The 22075-nt window shown below is 40.0% G+C and overlaps 1 protein-coding gene and 1 long non-coding RNA gene across 3 annotated transcripts in view; one reads left to right on the top strand and one right to left on the bottom strand.

Moving 5' to 3' along the window:
• LOC116298443 (ribosomal protein S6 kinase-like 1) overlaps positions 1-22075 on the top strand; it is a 104034-nt gene that overhangs the window by 4015 nt on the left and 77944 nt on the right. For both annotated transcript variants that reach the window (XM_089024170.1, XM_089024171.1), the window contains exons 2-3: positions 6108-6143; positions 13540-13657. In XM_089024170.1, coding sequence (XP_088880296.1) covers positions 6108-6143; positions 13540-13657 — 154 coding nt within the window. The remainder of the gene's footprint in view (positions 1-6107; positions 6144-13539; positions 13658-22075) is intronic.
• LOC116298446 (uncharacterized) lies at positions 217-1949 on the bottom strand. The gene is made up of 3 exons (XR_004197339.2): positions 1625-1949; positions 1026-1209; positions 217-380 (listed from the first exon to the last, which is right to left on the bottom strand). It is a non-coding gene; the product is annotated as an uncharacterized LOC116298446 (long non-coding RNA).

Below are 22075 nucleotides of genomic sequence, written 5' to 3' on the forward strand. Positions count from 1 at the left end.
TTAACAAAAAATGAAATGGTACTTTTGTAAAGTGTTTGTACTCATAAATACTTCCCATCGTAATATCAAGAAAAACATTTAACCATGGATTTATCACAAATGTAAGATTGTTGTAGGAAATTTAGTTTCAGATAAATCAAAAATCGTACAATGTTGGTGCTAGTCTCCCTTAAATAGCAGATAGCAGAACTAAATAAAACAAGTAAATCTCAACAATTGAAACAGAAACATGACAAATTTACTCAATATTTTCTTTGACATTATGAACGCACACATTAATTTTTCTGAATTTTTTCTAATTTTTTTCTGATTAAGGCCGATACAAATGTCTGACCATCCTTTGTCCAGGACCTTTTCTCCGTACTTTGCTTTGATACACCCTGCAATATCAAAAATATAAACTCATTCAATAAATCATTTTAATAATTCTCATATCTATTAGTACTTTGTGCAAAAATAGCAACACAACTAGGGATTGTAGGGACTTTAAAAACACCTTAACACTATTACTGCAAACCAGTATCTTGCAGTTTCCACGAGGCATGACACAAAGACAAAGAAATTCCTTTTAAGCACTGTGTTTATTTCTGCAAATTCTTAGTATAAGTCAGGTTTTCACTAGCGATGCAAGAGCAAGAACAAGCACAAGCAGTGAAAATGAGATGTGAATAAGTGCAAGCAAAAAAGGTTTTTAATAGTACAACCAAACGCAAGAACAAGTGCAAGAAAAAGGAAAATGTCTGGTACCTTGCACGTGCTATTTCCTCGCCCTTCCCTGGGGGTTGGGGGCCAGGGTTTCAATTGACTAATGCATAAATAAATTTATTAGGTGCTAAATAGTTAAGAATCGTGTCACATTTATGTGATATGTGCACTTTATTATTTTATGTAATGTAGTGCTTCTATTTTATGATAAATGAAACATTGAAACCTGTTAATCGTATAATGGAAAACTTATTATTTCATTGATTGAATGAAAGGGAATGGTGATTAATTCATCATCGTATAAATAGTTGAACACTTACTCTTTAATAAGTTGATCTTGCTCTGGTCAAGAGCTGTTTTTCTTGTGGCCCCTTCCTTAGGTTCCACACATCTAAGACACATTTCTTCATCAGTAAACAGTACTGACAACAAACTAGTTGTGTAAAGTTTAGGTTTTTTTGCTTTGGCTGATACATCTGCTAGAAGGTTTGTACCATTCCAAATCTAAATAAAACAATAAATAAATATTCTTACATTTAGGAATTTGTTGAACTAATAAAATAGCTTCACAAATTAACAAAATAAGGAGAAGTGGTAAATAGTAAATGACATCTGCAAACTATAGGACAGGAAATATGAGAGATAACTAAAGCACTCTTTAAAAAATATTATGATTAAGCTGTTTATGTCAGCTAGTTATTCTTTTATTTTTGAATGACCATGTTCAAAAACGTTTAAACTTCCATTTCACATGCACAAAACTTCTCACTGCTAAAAAACCTTAAATGTTATTCCCATCCTGCACTGTAACACAGTAGCAATACTTACTAAGTCATTTTCATTCTGAACTGGTTCTGTCTTTTCCTGCATATAACTTTCGTTAAATTACAGAACATATCAGTAAGAAATACATACTTACGTTATCACTATCAAGAATTATAGTTTCTCCAGTCGAGGTTGTACTACTTCTGGAAATATTTGAAGAATATTTGACGAATTCGAAGTACTTTTGGACTGTCACCAGATGAAGTCACTTCTGACGTTGCTGTTGCCTGAAAGGAATGAATAAACAGCGGATTTTCAAAAATGAAAATCTAAAATTAACAGAAAAATAGCTCTGAGAAACAAAAAGGGTGTTTAAAAGATATATTCGTAAGTAAATTCCCGTTTAAACTCCATGAACTTGTACCACAGTAAACCAAAATCACCAACGGTTGAATCTCTGGCGCCTAAACGTATGCGCATGCGTTATGCCAGCAACCGCTGAATACCTGTGTGAAGGCTCGATCTCGAATTACATGGAATGCACTCACCGATGTTTCTCCCGATGTTTTTCTTCTTGAAACAGACTCCTAAAAAAAATATTGTAATAAATATTGTCTTTCCATTATCTTCGTATAAAGATACAAGATCTTCGCCATCCAGAGATTCGGCCACCATAAAAAAAGACATGCATTCAGAGGATGTGGACTGATCTAAGGACGTCCGTCTACCGACACTAAATAATCTATTATTGTATATAAGATTTTTTTAAATACTTACCTAAAATTCTTTTTTATTGCATCGAGGTGAAATTCAAGCTTTTCAAGCCAAGATTTAGAGCGTTTGAAAAAGTGGGATCGAACTCCTTGATCGTCAGAGCGAGAAGGTCGTAAAGACTTCAATTTGCGTTGCCTTCACTCGAAACGCATTATTTATTCTCAATTCAATATACATTTATATACGATGTACTTTAACATAAACTGTACCTTTGCTACATATCTACGATACCTATCCATATTATACTCATATAAGTCTCGTACGCTCAACTATTTTAATTGCCCACTGCCTTGATTTTTTTTTTTAATTTTTATTTATCTAGTATCCTGCTCATTACTTATTAGGATCTTGTTCAAGATCCTACCCAGGATCCTACTCAGGATCTTAATTCCTACCCAGGACCCTACTTAGGATCCTGCTTATTACTCATTAGGATCCTGTTCAAGATCCTACCCAGGATCCTACTCAGGATCTTAATTCCTACCCAGGATCCTACTTAGGATCCTGCTCATTACTTATTAGGATCCTGTTCAAGATCCTACCCAGGATCCTACTCAGGATCTTAATTCCTACCCAGGATCCTACTTAGGATCCTGCTCATTACTTATTAGGATCCTGTTCAAGATCCTACCCAGGATCCGACTCAGGATCTCAATACCTGTCCAGGATCCTACTTAGGATCCTGCTTCCTATCCAGGATCTTACTTTGGATCTTGATACTCTATAGGATCCTATTTCTATTCAGGATCTTATTCAGGATCTTATTTAGGATCCTAATCCTAAATAGGATCCTATATAAGATCTTATTCCTAAACAGAATCCTATAGGATCCTACAGGATCCTACAGGATCCTACAGGCTCCTACAGGATCCTACAGGATCCTGTAGGATCTTGGTCAGGTTTTGCACCAGGGCATATGAAACACAGTCTTTATGATTACAGTTTGTTTCTTCCAGACAAAGATATTATCAGGCTGACACTGTTAGATGTTATCACTATATGTTGCTATGCGACAGCACGTTTATATTTGACAACAAAAGTGCCGGCAGTCTTCTCAGCTGTGTAAACCCATGGATTTTTGTCCGATTTGTAGCAATTCTATTGTTCAGATTCCTACTTTTGATTGGCTAATTTGTAGAAAATTTGTCGAGGTGGCTTTGGTTGGAATAGTCGCACTGTAAGTGGACACCTCACCACAAACACTGGTGCCATTATTTAATTTTCATCTAGGTTATTATACCTAGCTATCATATTTATTTATTTCTCAAACTATTCTTCATATTCTTTCATATGATTTCTACATAATACTTAAAGGTTGACGATTCAGACTTGACAGGATTTCAAAGTCAGCACAAATTAGTTCCCGTCTGAGATGAAACCTAAGGACTGGAACTAATTGCAAGGGATTTGAAATCCTGTCAAGTCTGAATTTGGAGGCCTTTTAGTGACTTCAAAAAATCATTAATTATTTCAGAGAAATCTTTGAATTAAAAGTAATTGAAGCATTGAAAATTAACTTAAAGCCGGGGAGGTTTTTGAATTCAGTAGGGATCGGAAGAGCTGGGGACAAAGAAATGAAATATGTACATGTCCCAGCCCATTGTTTACTCTCCTGCACAATAACTAACGGTTTCTTTTCGATATCAAACATGCCAGAAATGTTTGGAGGCTTTATCACTATTGTGGTGGGACTGTGAATCCCACATGAATTGTGGATAATGTTTGGAATAAGAGGGTAAGTGAAAAAACTATTTCATTTCGGAGTGGCTTCCTGGATTTTGAATAGGCTCTGGAAAGTTTCAATTACTTATCATCTTTGCCAATCAATCCAGGAAAGATGTCAGATGCACAGATGCACAGTAAAGTTCAAACCTAGTCCTTGTTTTTTTTTCATCAAATAAGTTATAATTTTTTTTGCCATCAATTAATATTTATACACATTGAGCAACAGTCATGTTTTTGTAAGTATTTGGTTGCTACTTGATTTTTCACTAGTCTGCATTGCAATGGATCATGGGAAATTCCAAAAAAATTTACAGGGAATATGGTTGACCTCATATCTTTATATATTTACTGGATTGACTGTGGCAGCCCAGTCATAACATGCCTTTGTTTTTTTGTCTTCTCCAGTCCAAGAAAAGTGCAACTTGCACAAGAGTGCACATACAATTATACAATATGGATTTGAATGACATGTTCATAGATTCATGGCTCATGGCCTCATACGCTGACTTAGCAGCTAAGGCTGTAGCTCTGGGCTCTCCAATAGTTAGAAATAATATAATTGAGCAGCAAAAGGGTATTTCTAGGATTGTAATTCAGATATTTATTCGTATTTAATACAGCTACTCAGTATTCTGGCTTCAATCGTGTGGGCTAGTAGAGCCTAAAGAAAAACAAGGCTTTCAGTCTTTTTAGTTAATAAGATATTATTTTAAAGTAATAAAGCTGGTAACTTTGGCTGTAAAATTCATTTCGCTGAGTTTTGAATCCTTTTTCTAACCAATTAAGTTTCAATTGGCTTTACTGGTTTGGATATTTAAAAAAACACTTAATTTCAAGAACATAATCAATAATGGCGGGATCAAGAACTTCACAAAGTTTAGCGAAAAAAAAAATAGCCATTTTAACACGTTTCTAAACCAATAAAACTGCTGTTGTTTCTTAGAAAAAATGTTTCTTCACTTGAATTTCATTCTGCATTTGCATAAAACATTGACAGTATCAATCCAAACTCCAAATATGGTTTTGCTAGGGCTTGCAGAATGTTTAGGGTCAGAAAAACTTCAAAAATGCCCAGGAATCAAAGGGTTATATTATTATTCACCGACCCTTCTATCATTTAAAATGTTTGCAGGCAACCCTTACGCCATTAGAAAGGTTGAGCATGACGTTTACCTAGAGAAATCGCGAACCGCTAACTGCAGTTTGAAGTCAGCGGTTTGCGGTTCGAAGTATAGATTTTTAGAGAGGTAATTAGTAAATCGTAATTTACATACGACATGGAGGGCGCCATGTTTGATTTTCATTCATGATTATGCCTTCAATTAAATTTACTGTATCTCTTCAAAAATAAAAAAAGTAACAAAAAAATGCAACCCTCAATCCCTTATGTATTAAATCACTTTACAAATAACACCTTACATCAGTTCTCCTACTACAAAAGATAAAAAATCCTGAGGGAAAACACTTACTGCAGATTGAGTGTCTTGCCGTGAAAACTTGAAACGCAAACGACAAACGTGAAGGCAGGAGCGTAGTCACATGACATCTTCAGGTTAGCGGTTCATGGTATCTTCCAAAAAACGTCATGCTAAACCTCTCTATTGACTCACCATGGCCCCAACCCTTACACCATTGACTCGCCATCGCCCCAACCCTTACACCATTGACTCACCATTGCCCCAACCCTTACACCATTGACTCCCCATGGCCCCAACCCTTATACCATTGACTCACCATTGCCCCAACCCTTACACCTTTGACTCACCATGGCCCCAACCCTTCCACCATTGACTCCCCATGGCCCCAACCCTTACACCATTGACTCCCCATGGCCCCAACCCTTACACCATTGACTCACCATTGCCCCAACCCTTACACCATTGACTCCCCATGGCCCCAACCTTTCCACCATTGACTCACCATGGCCCCACCCCTTACGCCATTGACTTGTCATAGCCCCAACCCTTCCACCATTGACTCATCATGGCCCCAACCATTACACCATTGACTCACCATGGTCCCAACCCTTCCACCATTGACTCACCATGGCACCAACCCTTCCACAGTTACATCACCATACCCCGGGCCATTTCAAAAATGAATTCTCTTTATATGGATTCAATGCTTTATATTTGCAGGTTTGCCAGGATAGATTCCCTGGCGTGGTTGAAGAGGTAACTATTACATTAATTGTAGACTACTTTAACATTAACAATTAACAAACTAAAAAAAAATATAATAACTGATGATGTAGTGTCTAAAACACGATCTACGGGATTTTTGTTCGAACCTTCGAATTGAGCCCACGATGAGCGTGCGCTCAAAAACCGCTGAAAAATCTACAAGATTTTATTGAAGAACCATATGCGTTTTGAGCTTCAACAGGGCAAAACCCTCAAATTTTGCACTGGATTCTATATTTTTTGATAGCTCATTCGAAAAAACTCCTAAAAATCTAGGTTATATCAACATTTTAGGAAAAGTTTAAATCAGGAACATGTGAAAAAATAGATTTTTGTAGGGATTTTTGTTCGACTTTATGAGATTTTTTAAGAGCACCGAAACTACAAAATATGACAAATCAATGTATCTCTGTCTTTTTGTCGAAAATATCCATGTATTATTGTAGAAGGATTGACTAGCCTTTGTTCGTGCAATCATATAGACTGCAAATAACTATTATCTTATTTATCTTAATTTTTTTCTAATCACTTCCGGTGGCGCAATTTTTACTTCAAAAGCTCGTGCGTAGGCTTCCATTAAATGCTGATTATCTCGAAAACGGGACACCGTATTTTTCTTTCCAGATTTGGAATTAGCATTAAATTTCAATTCGGAAAATTGAAGTTTTAAAAAAAGCTTAAATCAATTTCCAAAAGTAGGCAGTCACCTTAAGTGTATGCACATTTTAACACATTTCATATATTAATGAGTGTTTTAAAGATGATATCGAAACTGTTTGGATGCAAGTTTTTCATTCTGCAGTTGTCAATTTTACCTTTGCACTTATGCCATATTGAATAATTTAATATGATAATTAACATGGAAAGGACACAAAGGGGACTTGTCTCTAAATGGCCCTAGAATGGTCCCACTCATATACAAGTTATAGGAACAGACTTGTAGGAGCTTTCCAAAGAACCACAACAGTGCAAAGGAAGGAAAGGGTGGTAAAATAACAAAAAAGGGAGAAACCGCAGGTAGAGGGGAAGTACAGCAAGACCACTAAAGCACTCATAAGTGCATAAGATACCGCATGGCCTTAGTAGGTTGGAAGAGAAATGATCAGATACTCTAATAAGATTCTTATAATTATATATATGCAGTGGGACCAGTGGAGATAGTGTCAAACTACACACTAAACCATTCATCATCACCACTTATCATCATTGCTGCGGTAATTAACACCATCATTACTGCCATGATTACCATCAACCATCAACCACCCCAACATTACTACCATCACCCACCACGACATCACTACCAGCATTGCCATCACCTACCACAACATTACCATCACGCACCACAACATCACTGTTGAAGGAGACTATTGTGCGATTCAGCAGGAATTTATTTACACTGGTTTATGGGAGTTAATATATATATATTTAGGCACTGCCTAAAAGCGGAGTCGTACGGACACCGTACATAAGTACGTATGTACGTATGTACAGACGGAAGTGACGTAGTACATAGTCAAGCCATGAAAAATAAACTTGATGGTTTACCATTTTGTCTTAAGTATGGTGCTTCGCGGGAGCTCCGCTATATTCAATTGTGATAAAAGAGGTTTCAGAAGTGGGAAAAATTTGTCATAGGAATGCAGGATGTTGAATATCCCTTCACCTGGACAAAAGGGTAACCCAATCATACTGATAGGCCCTCTCATACCACTAGGGTTACAGTGTTACAATAGATTTAACGCCAGCGAGACCGTTGTGCCCGCGGACATTTGTGCCTGTCATGCGCGCGCGCCCGCGCCAGTGACGCCTGTTCATTACTGTTGTTATTGGTCGGCCATCTTGCGACTACGTTTCATTATTAAAGCTTGTTCATTCGTTTACGTCGTTCGTCGTGTTCACTGGCGTGGTGGCAGCGATTAAAGGACCCACGAACAACAGTATAAATACAACGATCAATAGCAGAAGTCTCGTAACGAGCCAACCTGTACGGTGGTTGGAAAACGAACAGCAAGAAACGTACACAAGAGCTTACGAAACACATTCACACGGCCTCATCAACAATCACCCAAACCATCGACTCCAAAAATGACCTCAACAAGAGCACCAAAACAATGGACACTGACTAAAAACGAGACAATCACTTCCTTCGAAGCATGGAGACAAAACCTACAGTATACATTATCTCTCGACGTAAATTTCGCATCCTTCCTTGGTGATACCGTGACGTGGCTAAAGAAATCTCGAGGCCCTCTAAGAGGCTTTACTGATGACGGTGAAGCAGTCCCTGTCGCTAGACGTCGAACAGCACAGCAAAAGTGTACCCATCTGGAGTTGATGCTTGGCCAAATCGCTAATTATTGCCCAGTTATCTCTAGAAATTCAATTGTCAAGAACTCAACATCTATCAACTCCATGATTCGCATGCATTATGGGTTCCAGTCCACCGGAGCACACTTTATCGACTTTAATAACATTAAACTGGAACATGACGAACGCCCAGAAGACCTCTTTCAACGACTGATGTCCTTCGTCGAAGACAATCTCCTCATCGCTAATGGCAATATCACCCACCATGGCGAGATTATAACCGCCGACGAGGAATCAACACCCAGTCTTGAAAATATGATCGTTCTCACCTGGCTTAGACTAATCCACCCGGACTTACCAAACCTCGTAAAACAACGATATGGCACGGAACTTCGCTCCAGAACCCTCGCATCGATAAAACCAGAAATCTCCCAAGCGTTGGACTCACTGCTTGACGAACTACGCACAGCCGCTGATTCCAAGATACTACGCGCTACAGCGTCAAAATTTAGATTCCCTGCCTCACGTGAACCAAACAAATTGCCAAACAGTCGCCGCCCAACGACTTCCAGACGCCCCAGGTCATGCCCACTATGCAAAGAAGCAGGCCGCGCAGATCAACAGCATTTCCTAAGTAAGTGCCCTTACTTACCTCCTGAGGACAGACTCTTCCTCGCCAAGACTCGCTCGACAACCAACTATGAAGAGGAAGTAGAAGAAGACGACGATAACCTAGATCTGTACGCACCTGATCAAGTTGACAGTGAAGCGTCAGCCCTTCCGTCCGCACGTTCCATCTCCCGAAGGGTCAGCACCAGAAGGTCACCCCTACTCAACGCCTTCTATCGACAACACCCAGTGAGGCTGACCCTCGACACCGGCGCCGAAACCAGCATGATTAAAGCGTCCGTTGCCCAGACACTTGGTCTTACCGTCGAAAAGTCTTCCCAACAAGCATTGCAAGCCGATGGTACGACACCGCTGACCGTTATTGGCGAAGTACACGTCCTGCTCTCTCGTTCCAACAAGAAACTCGCGCTCGACGCCCTCGTAGTAGAGGACATAGATGTTGACATACTCGCTGGAATACCCTTCCTCATCGCGAACGACATCTCAGTTCGCCCAGCCACTCAACAGATAACTATACAAGGCTCCGAAACCATCTTGTACCACACCGATGAAAAACACAGCACTCAGGCTCACACCATACGCCACGCCACGTCGTATGTGTTACGTTCATCGTCGCCCACCACCGTTATCTGGCCTGGAGATTACCTAGAAGTTGACGTCCCCCCCGAGCTGGGAACTGACAACACTATCGCCATTGAACCCCGTAGTGATACGTCCCAACTCAAACGCCCTCCACCCAGCGAAAACCCATGGCCCCAACCACGAGTCATAGATACAGTCGGAGGTAAAGTGCGAATTACCAACACGTCCGACGAACCATACACCGTCCGACGCCACGACCACATCTGCTGGGCCCGCCCAACCGTCCCAGCGACTCCTCCCGAAGCGGCTCCACCCTCAACACTCCCCGTTACAGAAGTAAAGCCTACCCCGCCGTCCTCAGGCAGCGTAAGTCTAGATCCAGACAAGCTACTTACAAGTTCCATGCGTGACCAATTCCAGAAGGTCCTACAGAAATACGACAACGTCTTCAAACCGGACATTCCAGGGTACAACGGAGCAGCGGGCCATATAGAAGCCCGCGTAAACATGGGACCGGTACAGCCGCCCCAACGTAAAGGGCGCCTTCCTCAATACTCTCGAAACCAACTAATAGAGCTGCAAGAGAAGTTTGACGAACTGGAAAGAGACCAAGTCTTCCAAAAACCCGAAGATATCGACGTGGCAGTAGAATACCTGAACCCCTCCTTCCTCATAAAGAAACCCTCTGGCGGTCATCGCCTCGTCACTGCCTTTGCAGACGTGGGACGTTACAGCAAACCCCAACCATCACTCATGCCAGACGTTGACTCCACACTACGCACCATTGCACCATGGAAGTTCCTGATAAAGTCTGATCTCAGCCGCGCCTTCTACCAAATACCCCTTGCTAAAGAATCCAGGAAGTACTGCGGCGTAGCCACACCATTTCGTGGCGTACGCGTTTACTGCCGCTCCGCAATGGGAATGCCCGGCTCAGAAACAGCACTCGAAGAGATGATGTGTCGAGTACTCGGTGACTTCATCCAAGAAGGCTGCGTGGCAAAGATAGCAGACGACTTGTACTGCGGAGGAGCAAGCCCCGAAGACCTTCTACCTATCTGGGCACGGGTCCTGGAACAGCTTGACAGGTGCAACCTTAGACTCTCACCAACTAAAACGGTCATCTGTCCAAAGTCCACCACCATATTAGGATGGGTGTGGTCCCAAGGCAAACTATCTGCAAGTCCTCATCGCGTCGCGGTTCTTGCATCTTGTCCTCCTCCAACTACCGTCAAAGGCATGCGCTCTTTTATTGGGTCCTACAAAGTCCTTAGCCGCGTCCTACCAGAGTGTTCCTCCCTAATCGACCCCCTCGAAGGCGCAATCTCGGGTCTCCAGTCACAAGACAAACTTACGTTGAACGAAAGTCTTCTCCACAAGTTTAAAGCTGCTCAGCAGGCCCTCACGTCAACCAAAGCCATCGCTCTACCACGTCCATCCGACTCCTTATGGATCGTAACAGACGGCTCCGTAACCAAACGTGGCCTCGGAGCAACACTATATGTGTCCCGTGAGAACAACCTCTATCTTGCCGGATTTTTCAGCGCAAAACTCCGCAAACACCAAGTCAACTGGCTGCCCTGTGAAATTGAAGCACTGAGTATCGCCGCGGCCGTCAAGCACTTCAGCCCGTTTATAATACAGTCTGAACACCGTACTTGCGTACTCACTGACAGCAAACCATGCGTCCAAGCCATCAATAAACTCTGTCGCGGCGAATTTTCCGCAAGCCCTCGGGTAACATCATTCCTAACTACCGTTAGCCGATATCAAGTCACGTTGCAGCACTTGGCCGGTACGGCTAACCTCCCTTCAGACTTTACGAGCCGCAACGCTCCAGAGTGCCAAGAACCAACATGCCAGGTGTGCAGTTTCATCAAAGAAACAGAAGACTCTGTCGTCCGTGACGTGTCCATTCAAGACATCATCGACAACACCAAGTCACTTCCATTCACCACGAGATCAGCATGGCGAGAAATCCAAAACGGATGTCCCGACCTCCGCAGAGTCCATGCCCATCTGAAACAAGGAACTAGACCCTCGAAGAAACTGACTAACATAAAAGACATCAAACGCTATCTAAACGTAACGTCCATCTCCAAAGACGGCATTCTAGTAGTCAAACGCAACCAACCTTTCACCCCCTCATCTGAGGCAATAGTAGTACCACGGTCCGTACTTGATGGTCTTCTCACAGCTCTCCACGTTCGTCTAAACCATCCATCTCGCAACCAGCTTCAGATGGTTGTACTACGCCACTTCTTTGCGTTAGGCATGAACAGTGCCCTAACCAGGGTATCCTCGTCATGCCACCCATGTGCCTCCTTACGGAAGTTTCCAAGTTCTCTCGTAAGCCAATCATCTGAAGAACCACCCGACGTCGTCGGCATATCCTTCGCTGCTGACGTTATCAAACGACAACGACAAGCAATCTTACTACTCAGAGAGTGTTCGACATCCTACACCAACACTTGTTTAATACAAGACGAAAAGTACGACACCCTGCGCGACGCCCTTACACGCCTCATTGTGGAACTACACCCTTTGGACGGTCCAAGAGCAGTCATTCGAGTAGACCCTGCACCAAGCTTCTTATCTCTTAGCAACAACGACGGTCTAAAACACTTGAACATTTGGCTCGATGTTGGTCGCATAAAGAATAAGAATAAGAACCCAGTCGCCGAAAAGGCTATTCAAGAGCTAGAAGAAGAGCTTCTGCGACAGGAGCCCGGAGGTGGACCCATTACTTCTACTGGCCTCGCACTAGCAACAGCTCGCCTCAACTCTCGCCTACGCCATCAAGGTCTCTCCGCTCGTGAACTATGGACACAGCGCAGTCAATACACCTGTGACCAACTCCCACTATCTGACTACCAGAATATAGTAGCGCAGCACCAGAAGAGGTCCACTAACCATCCCCACAGCGAAAAGTCCAAAGACAAACACGGAGTTGCCGCACCTCAGCCACAGATTCGAGTGGGAGACATAGTTTATTTGATCGCTGACCGCGACAAACTACGTGCTCGTGACCGCTACATCGTTACAGAAGTGAGCGACCCTTGGTGTTACATTAAGAAGTTCACCGGATCCCAACTTCGCGCCACATCATACAAGGTCAAGCTATGTGAGTGCTATGCCGTTCCCGCTCCCCTCGCCTCCTCCCACACTAGTACTCAAGTAATCCACAACGATGCCGACGAAGACTTCGCCACCGTAGACCCAACGTTAGCGTCAGAAGAACCAAGTCCACCAACACCCCCATCGGAACTTATCCGCCCATACGAAGTTGACTTACCAAGCTGGTGTAAACCAAACAATCAAGACAACGCATCGGAAGAAGACACCAACACAACCCCAGAAACAACTGAGCAAGACCCACCACCCTCGCAAGTCACTCTCACCGTCCCACTGCCCATCAACAACGAACTCAGCAGCGAAGAATCTCCCTCGAGACCACAACGAACACGCAAACCCCCAGCCTACCTCAAGGACTACTTCCTATATTGAGACATTATGCGACCTGTAGATGTATGAACCATAATAACTTTGTTATCCAGTTAATTAACAGAAAATAAGGAAGAAGAAGATACTGCGCCAGCGAGCCCGTTGTGCCCGCGGACATTTGTGCCTGTCATGCGCGCGCGCCCGCGCCAGTGACGCCTGTTCATTACTGTTGTTATTGGTCGGCCATCTTGCGACTACGTTTCATTATTAAAGCTTGTTCATTCGTTTACGTCGTTCGTCGTGTTCACTGGCGTAAGATGGAAACATGTAGAAGCGGAGTTAGCCCTATTACTAAAGGTTAAAATCTAATGATGGGATTACCATTGCTTTTTGTAAACAGACCTGAAATTTTTGTCCATCACAGGTTGTTGTATGGAGGAGATTTAACGAATTTAAGAAACTTCAGAAGGATCTTTTGAAACTTTATAATCCAAAACTTCAGGAAGTCCAATTCCCTTGTCTCCCAAAAGCAACCTTCTTTGGTATGTACACTTATTAATATATTTAAATAATTTAATTCCTTAAAATTATTCAATAATTTAATGTCTTTCATTGGAGGAAACTTACGAGGAGTTCACTTGCGTGCAAAATATAGTATCAGAGACCTGTTCTGGAGTAAATTGCACATAAGCCATGCAGGATTAAAAAACCTCCATTATTTTTCTGGGATATTGGTATTCTTACATGTTGTTACGACGGTGTTGAAGCACAAACGCAAAAAAATAAGCTGAAACATTGAAATTTTGCTATTTTCCTTGAAAAGAGCCTGGGTCCAAGTTCGTTTCCATAGCAACATACCAAACTGATTGCTTTATCCTGCGCTGTAGTCAACACACATTTTAGTCATTTTGGTCTAATTATTGCCATTGATCCCCATGTACTCTTACCACCCTTTTACCCCCACTTCAATGTTGTTGTACATTATATTGGATTTTTTTTGGCGTTTAATTTTGCCTAGTATATCATTAAGGGGTAATCGTATGGTTTCTTGTAAAATTAAGGATTAATTTCACTTGTGTATTATAGTTTTGAAATTGCCTGAGTTGCGAAGTCTTGTCCTTTCGCAACTCAGACAATTCCAAAACTTTGAAAGCACTTGTGATTTCACACGTGTGATTAAGAACCGTGTTTTAATCACACTTGTGAAATCGTACAATTTGCAATTGTGACGAATTAGGTTTTGGTGGGCGTCAATCAATGCGTTTCCATGACATTCCATAGGCAAGTGCCCTTAAAAGCTTTGTTTCTTCCGACAATGCTGGGAAACACTTTGATTAATGGAGTCCACCACCACTCTATTTTTTCTGCAAAAAATAACATTACATAACATGTAATTTCCATAACATTTTTTCTCCAAAATCAAAATCTTTTACAAATTGTCATTCAGGTATAAAGTGAAGGCATAGATATAAGGGATATAAGACTAATACTTATTAGTAGACTCTGATTCCATTGTCTTCTTTAGTGTCAATTTGAACCCTTATAAGTTCAATTAACAATTACTCTACCAGGGATTTTGGGGAACCAATGACTACATATAATTAGGAAAAAAATTAAAAATATATTTTCCCAGAAAATTTTTCTACTAAATAACACCTCATTGATACATCTTCAAGCAGCTGTTTTTGTTATTACTACCAAATAGACAAAAAACTAGAAAACTCCAGTGAATTTAGCCCTCAGTCTCTATTATTGCACTATATCAAATTTGTACAAATAATATACCTCCTATAATATATCTTTAATAATTACTTGTGTAAAGTAATATGACACTATAAAGACCAATAAAGACAATCAATCAAAGCTTTTCTCAATACAATGTTATTGTTACCTAAAAGCCAGCAAACAGAGAAAGTCAATTCTGCCTTTTTACAACTGTATAATATGAATACATCATTAATTAATTGGAGATAATTTAAAAGAATCTGCAATCGATCATTTGCAAGATAGATGAACAAAAGGGTAAAAAAATTCTAAAGCCTATCACTCAATCAGAAAATATATACTCATATAATCATTTTGGCACAATAGTTATAGTTATTATAACTCAAAATAAATACACTGTAATATCAACGAGTTTTCCATTGAATGACTATGTTTTTGAAAGCTAAAACTTTGGTCTCAAAACTAAAGCATACGACAAAAATCATCGCAGTAAGTGAAGGATTATTTCTGTTTTGAACTGAAAATAATACGTTGAAGTGCATTGTGTAGCAATTTATTTGAACAATTTAGAACTGAAACAAGGTCACAACCTCAATACACAATCCGCTATTGATCTTTTCCTTTTTAATATAAATATATTTCACAATTTTCCAAAAACGCAAAACAGAACTATGCTTAGGGACTGGTCAGAAATTAGCAGTGGGGAGATTTGAAATTGAGCGCCAAAAATGTGACCCTCCCTAGCAATAGGAATGAAATTTTCTGCCCCTCCCCTTGAGCTTGGCTAAAAATATCATGACCCTCCCCCGAGACATACCTCCCCAACAAACAAATATAACATATGTGAACAAACATATATCCAGAAACCCCAATATATTTATAAACCTAGGAAATGAGAACAGATTTTTGCGCGTTAGAAGTTTATTTTAAATGATATATGAGCGTATGAGCGTCTTTCCTTGATATCAAGCAACATCTGCCTTAAACCATGAATAAGAATAATGGCGTTGATGATAGCAGTGTTGCTGTGTTGCCGAGCAGTATGTGTTCTTGCTAGAGTCAACTTTGCATTTATTTGTTTAATATATCCCCTCTTACTCTTGTAAACAAATAAATCGAGGGGTTCTTTTGAAGGGAAGAGTATGGGTGCTGACTGCTGAAAGCGAGACCATATAGGGAGGTTTAGGAACATGCCCCCTTCCCCCATGAGAAATTATAAAATTAAGACCCTCGGAAATTCGCTTTCCAGTGTTTTGAGAGGCATCTCCAAGAGCATAAATTTATGTGACCCTTTTTTCACTGTCTGTTTTTTATAACGCTCCCTTTTTCACAGGGGCTCAAAAAGTTACGACCCTTCCCCATTTTCCACCCCTCTGTCCCCTGCTAATTTTTGACCACTCCGTTAGTTAATTATATTATCGATTCTACTAACATTTTACAGCAAAACAACCTGTCCGGCAAAAATGGTTTTCCAAAGAGCAAATGCTCATTTTCAGTTCTTTGTTTGATCTATGTTAAGTTTATGTTCAAACCTTGAAAGTGGCAAAAAATAAAGTTTCTTTAGTCCTTTTGATGTCCTCGAAAAACCACAAAGTTCAGAGAATCTTTTTCTTTAAAAAAAAACTTCTTTCAAAATTAAGTTTCACGGTATGGTAACAGGAGGGAATTTTGCATGCGCACGCGCCGAAATGCTTGACTGAACAGGAATACATAGCCAGATGAGCAAGAATACTGCATTGTTTACCTATTTAATCTAATATTTTTACCTAAATTACCAGTGCTATAAACATCATAAAATAAGATACGACTAGTTCATCTAATATGATGAAAAAAGAGATGAGTTTTCTTGACAGAATGGACTTTTTAGCGCGAAGAAAACACTGCAAAAGTGTCATGGCTGCATTCGTTGTCCATACAACACAAGTAAAATACTCTCAAATATTCAGTGCCAGAGGTACATCGTATAGATATGGATACACATGGCAAGAGTTTATTAATAATTATAATATCTTGGCAAACCCTTACTGTGATCGACATTTTGTATATATACAAAAAGTATCCTTATTCTATATCAAATCACTTACATGTTTAAATTTTAGTAAATGTTCGAGTAGCCATCACTCTAAAACTAGACGCCACCTTCTGTGTTGGTTTTTTATTACCAGAAATCCTTCTTCATTCGAAACATACAGGTTATTTCAGAGAGAAAAATCGGCTTCAAGGTGTATTTACATTGTTTTTTGGGGGGAGTTTGAAGCCTATGCACAGGGAGCCCGGCTTTAGAATTTGTACATGAATAAAAAAAATCAATAAGTGTTTTATTGGGATTCCTGTGTTTAGAATTTGTTCATGAATAAAAAAAATCAGTAAGTGCTTTATTGGGTTTCCTGTGTTTAGAATTTGTTCATGAATAAAAAAAATCAGTAAGTGCTTTAATGGGTTTCCTGTGTCATTTGAGATTTGAAACAAGACGCTGATACGTTGAATTTCCGGTAATCGTACTAACCCGTAACTTGATAGCAGATTAACGTAACGTGATAGCAGGAGTAATGTAAGTAACTCGAGAGCAGCTCATAATTCAAATTTAACGTATTAGTGTAACGTACTCTCTAGTAAGTGGACCATTTACTAGGACGTGCGTTACACTGATACGTTACGTTAATCTGCTATCAAGTTACTGGTTAGTACGATTACCGGAAATTCAACGTATCAGCGTCTTGTTTAGGTGTTGCTAAACCCCGAAACAGCGAAACACCGAAACACCGAAACAGTACCAAAACGAAACACCAGTGTACAAATACTTTTCAATATAATAGTTAAAAGTAGTAGATTAATGAATCTTTTGATTTTGAGAGCAACTGACATCATTTAAGACCAGTTTACAATGTTTTAAGAATCGTATATCTGGAAAGTTTTATGTCATCACCTTGCACACATTGCGGGCGGCCACACGGGAGCCTGGCTTTATATTGCTGGTGGTGATGGATATGATGCAAAAGTTACTCTGTTTGCGGTGGCTCGATCAATCCAAAGACGAAAACACGGGGAGGGATGGGACGTCAGAAATTGTCAAACCACCCATGGATATCAAGCTATTGGATACCGCTATTCACTACTTCTTATAGCGTGTTCATACTTTTCGTTTCTACTGTGCCGGCCGTATTTATTGCATCTTTATAAAGTTTGAAGCATATAATTTAGTGTATTATAACTATGAGCTACGCCGAAGTAACCGCTGGGTACAAGTCCGTTAAGGAAAGTACAGCTAAAGTCGACTACTCTGCGTTCCAGCAAGGCACCGAAGATGATGCCCTGGCAATTGCAATTAGCAGCGCAATATTGAAGCAAAACTACAGAATAAATTCAAAGTGAACGTTGATATCAAGAGAGAGTTGACAAAAAAATATCACGACAAACTAAAATACCATGGAAAATATAAATTATTTTTCTATAAGTTTTTTTTTCGATTTATACATATATTTAGCAGGTTTGTGTAGTTTGAATCATAAATATTGAACAATGATTTAAGCTTTTTACCGCGCTCGAATCACGGGACATTTGCTTTGGACGAATCACGTAAAACTATACTTTTAAATTCAATTGTGCTTCAGTTCTGCAATGTTCGGCGCGTAAGAACTTTTTTACCACAATTGTAAATGTTCTCGCGCGCTGATTGGTTAAAAAACGTCGTAAATAAGAGGCCATACCAACAAATGGCGTCATGCAAGATTTCGTGCAGTCTATTTCCTAGAGTTTTGTGAGTTTTGTAGTAAAAAACAAATTTACGATGGTTTAGCGTGGTATGTCCTCTTATTTACCACGATATGACGCCAAACGTTGGTCAAAATTAGTTATGGACCCACTCGGCTTACGCCTCGTGAGTCCATAACATTTTGACCAACTTTTGACGTCATATCGTGGTAAATAAGAGGACATACCACGCTAAACCATCGTAAATTTGTTAAATTTACATGTTTCTTGGGTCCATCTGATGATGTTGTGTTAGCCCAAGAACAAAATTAACTGCTCATTTTTCTTACAGCGAGGACCCTCATCAGTTTAGTTTTTTTAAAGTAATTAATCTATGGAATAGGTCACGGTCACTCTGTCACGTTGCTATATTTAGGTCTCAGTCACGTTTTAATCACAATTATCGGATTATGACAGTACAGAGTAATGACATAAAACTTTCCAGATATACGATTCTTAAAACATTGTAAACTGGTCTTAAATGATGTCAGTTGCTCTCAAAATCAAAAGATTCATTAATCTACTACTTTTAACTATTATATTGAAAAGTATTTGTACACTGGTGTTTCGTTTTAGTACTGTTTCGGTGTTTCGGTGTTTCGGGGTGTAGCAACACCCGTCTTGTTTCAAATCTCAAATGACACAGGAAATTTGCAGTGTCTAGCATCAGTCATCGCGGAAAAAATGGTATTGAAAATTATTTTCGCACCATGTGAAATACATAACTGTTCAAATATTTCAGGGTCGTAAATAGGGAGCTTATTGGACACACTGAATTCTTTAACTTGCCACCCATTCATATCCAAAGTGTTTGCTACAGCTTCGGTTTGAGTGCTGGTTGAAATTCTCGAAGGAGCCACACCCGCACCCGTCGCATAGGCGCGTTGAAATTCTTCTTTTTTCCTCGGTCTTCCCCTTTCCCTTTGTTGAGCGAGCTGCAACAAATTGCGTACTGATCATACTTTGTATAAAACATATGCAGATTCTACTTTTGGTAAATTTATGAAAAAATAAAAAACTACTAACGTGGAGGAAAGTTTTTCCGCTTTTTCGAAATTCGGCGACTGCCCTTCTACACGTAGAACATATCCACAGTTGCTCGCTAGTTGTTTCAATTCCAAAACACTGCTTCAAATCACTTTTAAAACTTGTGGCTAACTTTGTTTTGTTCTCGTAGTGCTTACATACTTAACACCTTTTGTGAGAGCAATAAAATTTGTTTACAAACAATGTAACCACCAAAAATATCATTTTAAATGACCTCGCCATGGTTCAAACAAGGCTCAAACCATACGTCACGGGTCAGTGGCCACCTCTGTAGCCTGCAATCATCTTGTTATGCATCAGCGGATGCGTGCATGCGCATGCAAAATTCCCTCTTGTTCGGTATGGTGAGATGCAAACAGCTTTAGGAGATGTGCCGTTTGAACAATTTGTTTGCCTGTTTTTTGTTTCAATATTTCCATCTTGCTTTAGCAATTTCTTTAAAAATATGCTTTCGACAGTTTACGCTAAAAATGGCTCCAAAAATCTTCAAAAGCTTTTTTTTACGACAATGGCGGCTTTTCCCTCCCCTTGTTTTCACCAAAAAGGTGCGAGTTCAACACTCAAATAGTCCTAGTAAACTACAATGGAATGCGCGCCGGAATCAAAATATTCGGTCATTTTCTCCGCCCGACAAAATTGCGGTTTTGTAGTTAAATTTTGAAAATTCAGTTTCATTGGTCTTGCTATTCCTGCTAGACGTTTTAAGATAATCATAAAATAATGATACGTAGTCATTTCATGCTTTGCATGACATCTTTAAAATTTTGGAATCTAAGGTAGATTTCGAAAGTTATGATGTCTAACAGCAAGGGCGGATCCAGGGGGAGGGTCGGGGGGGTCGCGACCCCCCTGTCATTCCTGAGGTCAAATGGGCTTCTTGTGGTAAAAATGCGACTGGGATTCCTTTGCCCACAAAATTTTCCCCTGAGACCCCCCTTCAAAAAAAACCCTGGATCCGCCCTTGAACGGTACGACCGAAAAGCCATAATGTTTCAAAGATAATCCATCTGAAAAATTTAACCTACTACCTGTGGAAGGAAAGGAAGGAAACTTTGAGTATTTGAAGACCTTGGCATGGCGAATATTTTTAATCATTTGTTTATTGTGCTATCTAGAAATGGTAAAATATTTGTGAAATCGAAAAAAAAAGTCAAGTTATTCAGTTTGGCCTTGAAGTTGTTAGGTCCATACAAAAGAATGTATGGAGTTCGACGGCACGGCCATTGCGTTCGGAGTAAAACTCGAATTTGTAAATTGCAATTGTAAGTGCTTATTTATGAACCTCTTTGGGTAGCCGTTCTCTGATAGGCATGTCTTGATATGCTCTTACTTTTTAAAGCATCGTCAACAAGAAGCGTTTCACTTCTATGGGCTAGAGTTCGCACCACTGCCGCTTTATGAACCTTAGGATAAAATATTCTTATCGTGGGTTAGTTTAACTACCGTTGTTCAAAGCTAGATTAGTGGATCGATTAACTAACCTCCGATTACGCGACTTAATATACGATTAGCTTCCCTTCAAGATGGCGACTTCACCAAATAAAAAATGAAAACAAAGTTAACATTAAAGTAAACAAAAATTAATTTTATTGCTTCGGAAAACGCTCACTTAGCCAAAAGTTTATGAACCCTATTAGAATATGAACTTTATGAACTTTATTGTAGTCCATCCGACCTTCAGAGAGCACTTGACGATCTACAAAAATGGTACACGAAAAATAACGTTGTTGAATTAAAAGAAAACAAAAGACGTGGATTTCCTTTCAAAAAATGTCCAACGAACCTGTTCAACTAAGTATGAACGATTCATGTTTAGAGAGAGTAGAGAAGTTTAAACTCCTTGGAGTTTGGCATCAGAACAACATATGTTGGAACTATCACATTGAGGAAACTATCAAAAAAGCAAACAAAAGGCTGTATTATTTACGGGAAGTAAAGAAACAACTGCTAATCAACTTCACTCGCTCTCTGGATTTCACCCAGCTGATTAAAGACACAACGCGAGTTACTGAAACATCAAAATCTATGATTGACTTAATCTTCGTGAACAATGAACATCGTTATACTGACAGTGGGGTGGTAAATCTATCTATCAGTGATCATTCTCTCGTTTACTGAGTTCTTAAAGTAGGTAAACCTAAGGCAAGTCCCAGGACAGTGGAATAACGTTCTTATAAGAACTATGATCGCAAAACCTTTCTGAAAGACCTGATGCTCATGCTCCTGTCGAGAAACGGCGAATCAATGGTCAAGGGCGGATCCAGAAAAAAAATTAGGGGGGGGGGGGGGGGGCTAATTGAGTTTAGGGGGGGGGGGGGGCTAATTGAGTTTCTTCCGCCAACACAACGGAAAACAATATAAAAAAGCATCGTTTTCTGCAAATGTAATCGCACAACCAGTTACTAATCTTCTGAACTTATCTATCAAGCTGCACTCGT

Source organism: Actinia tenebrosa, unplaced genomic scaffold, assembly GCF_029948245.1.
Source record: "Actinia tenebrosa isolate PJP-AT-01 unplaced genomic scaffold, QUT_ActTen_1.0 PGA_scaffold8__29_contigs__length_14323225, whole genome shotgun sequence".
Lineage (NCBI taxonomy): Eukaryota > Metazoa > Cnidaria > Anthozoa > Actiniaria > Actiniidae > Actinia > Actinia tenebrosa.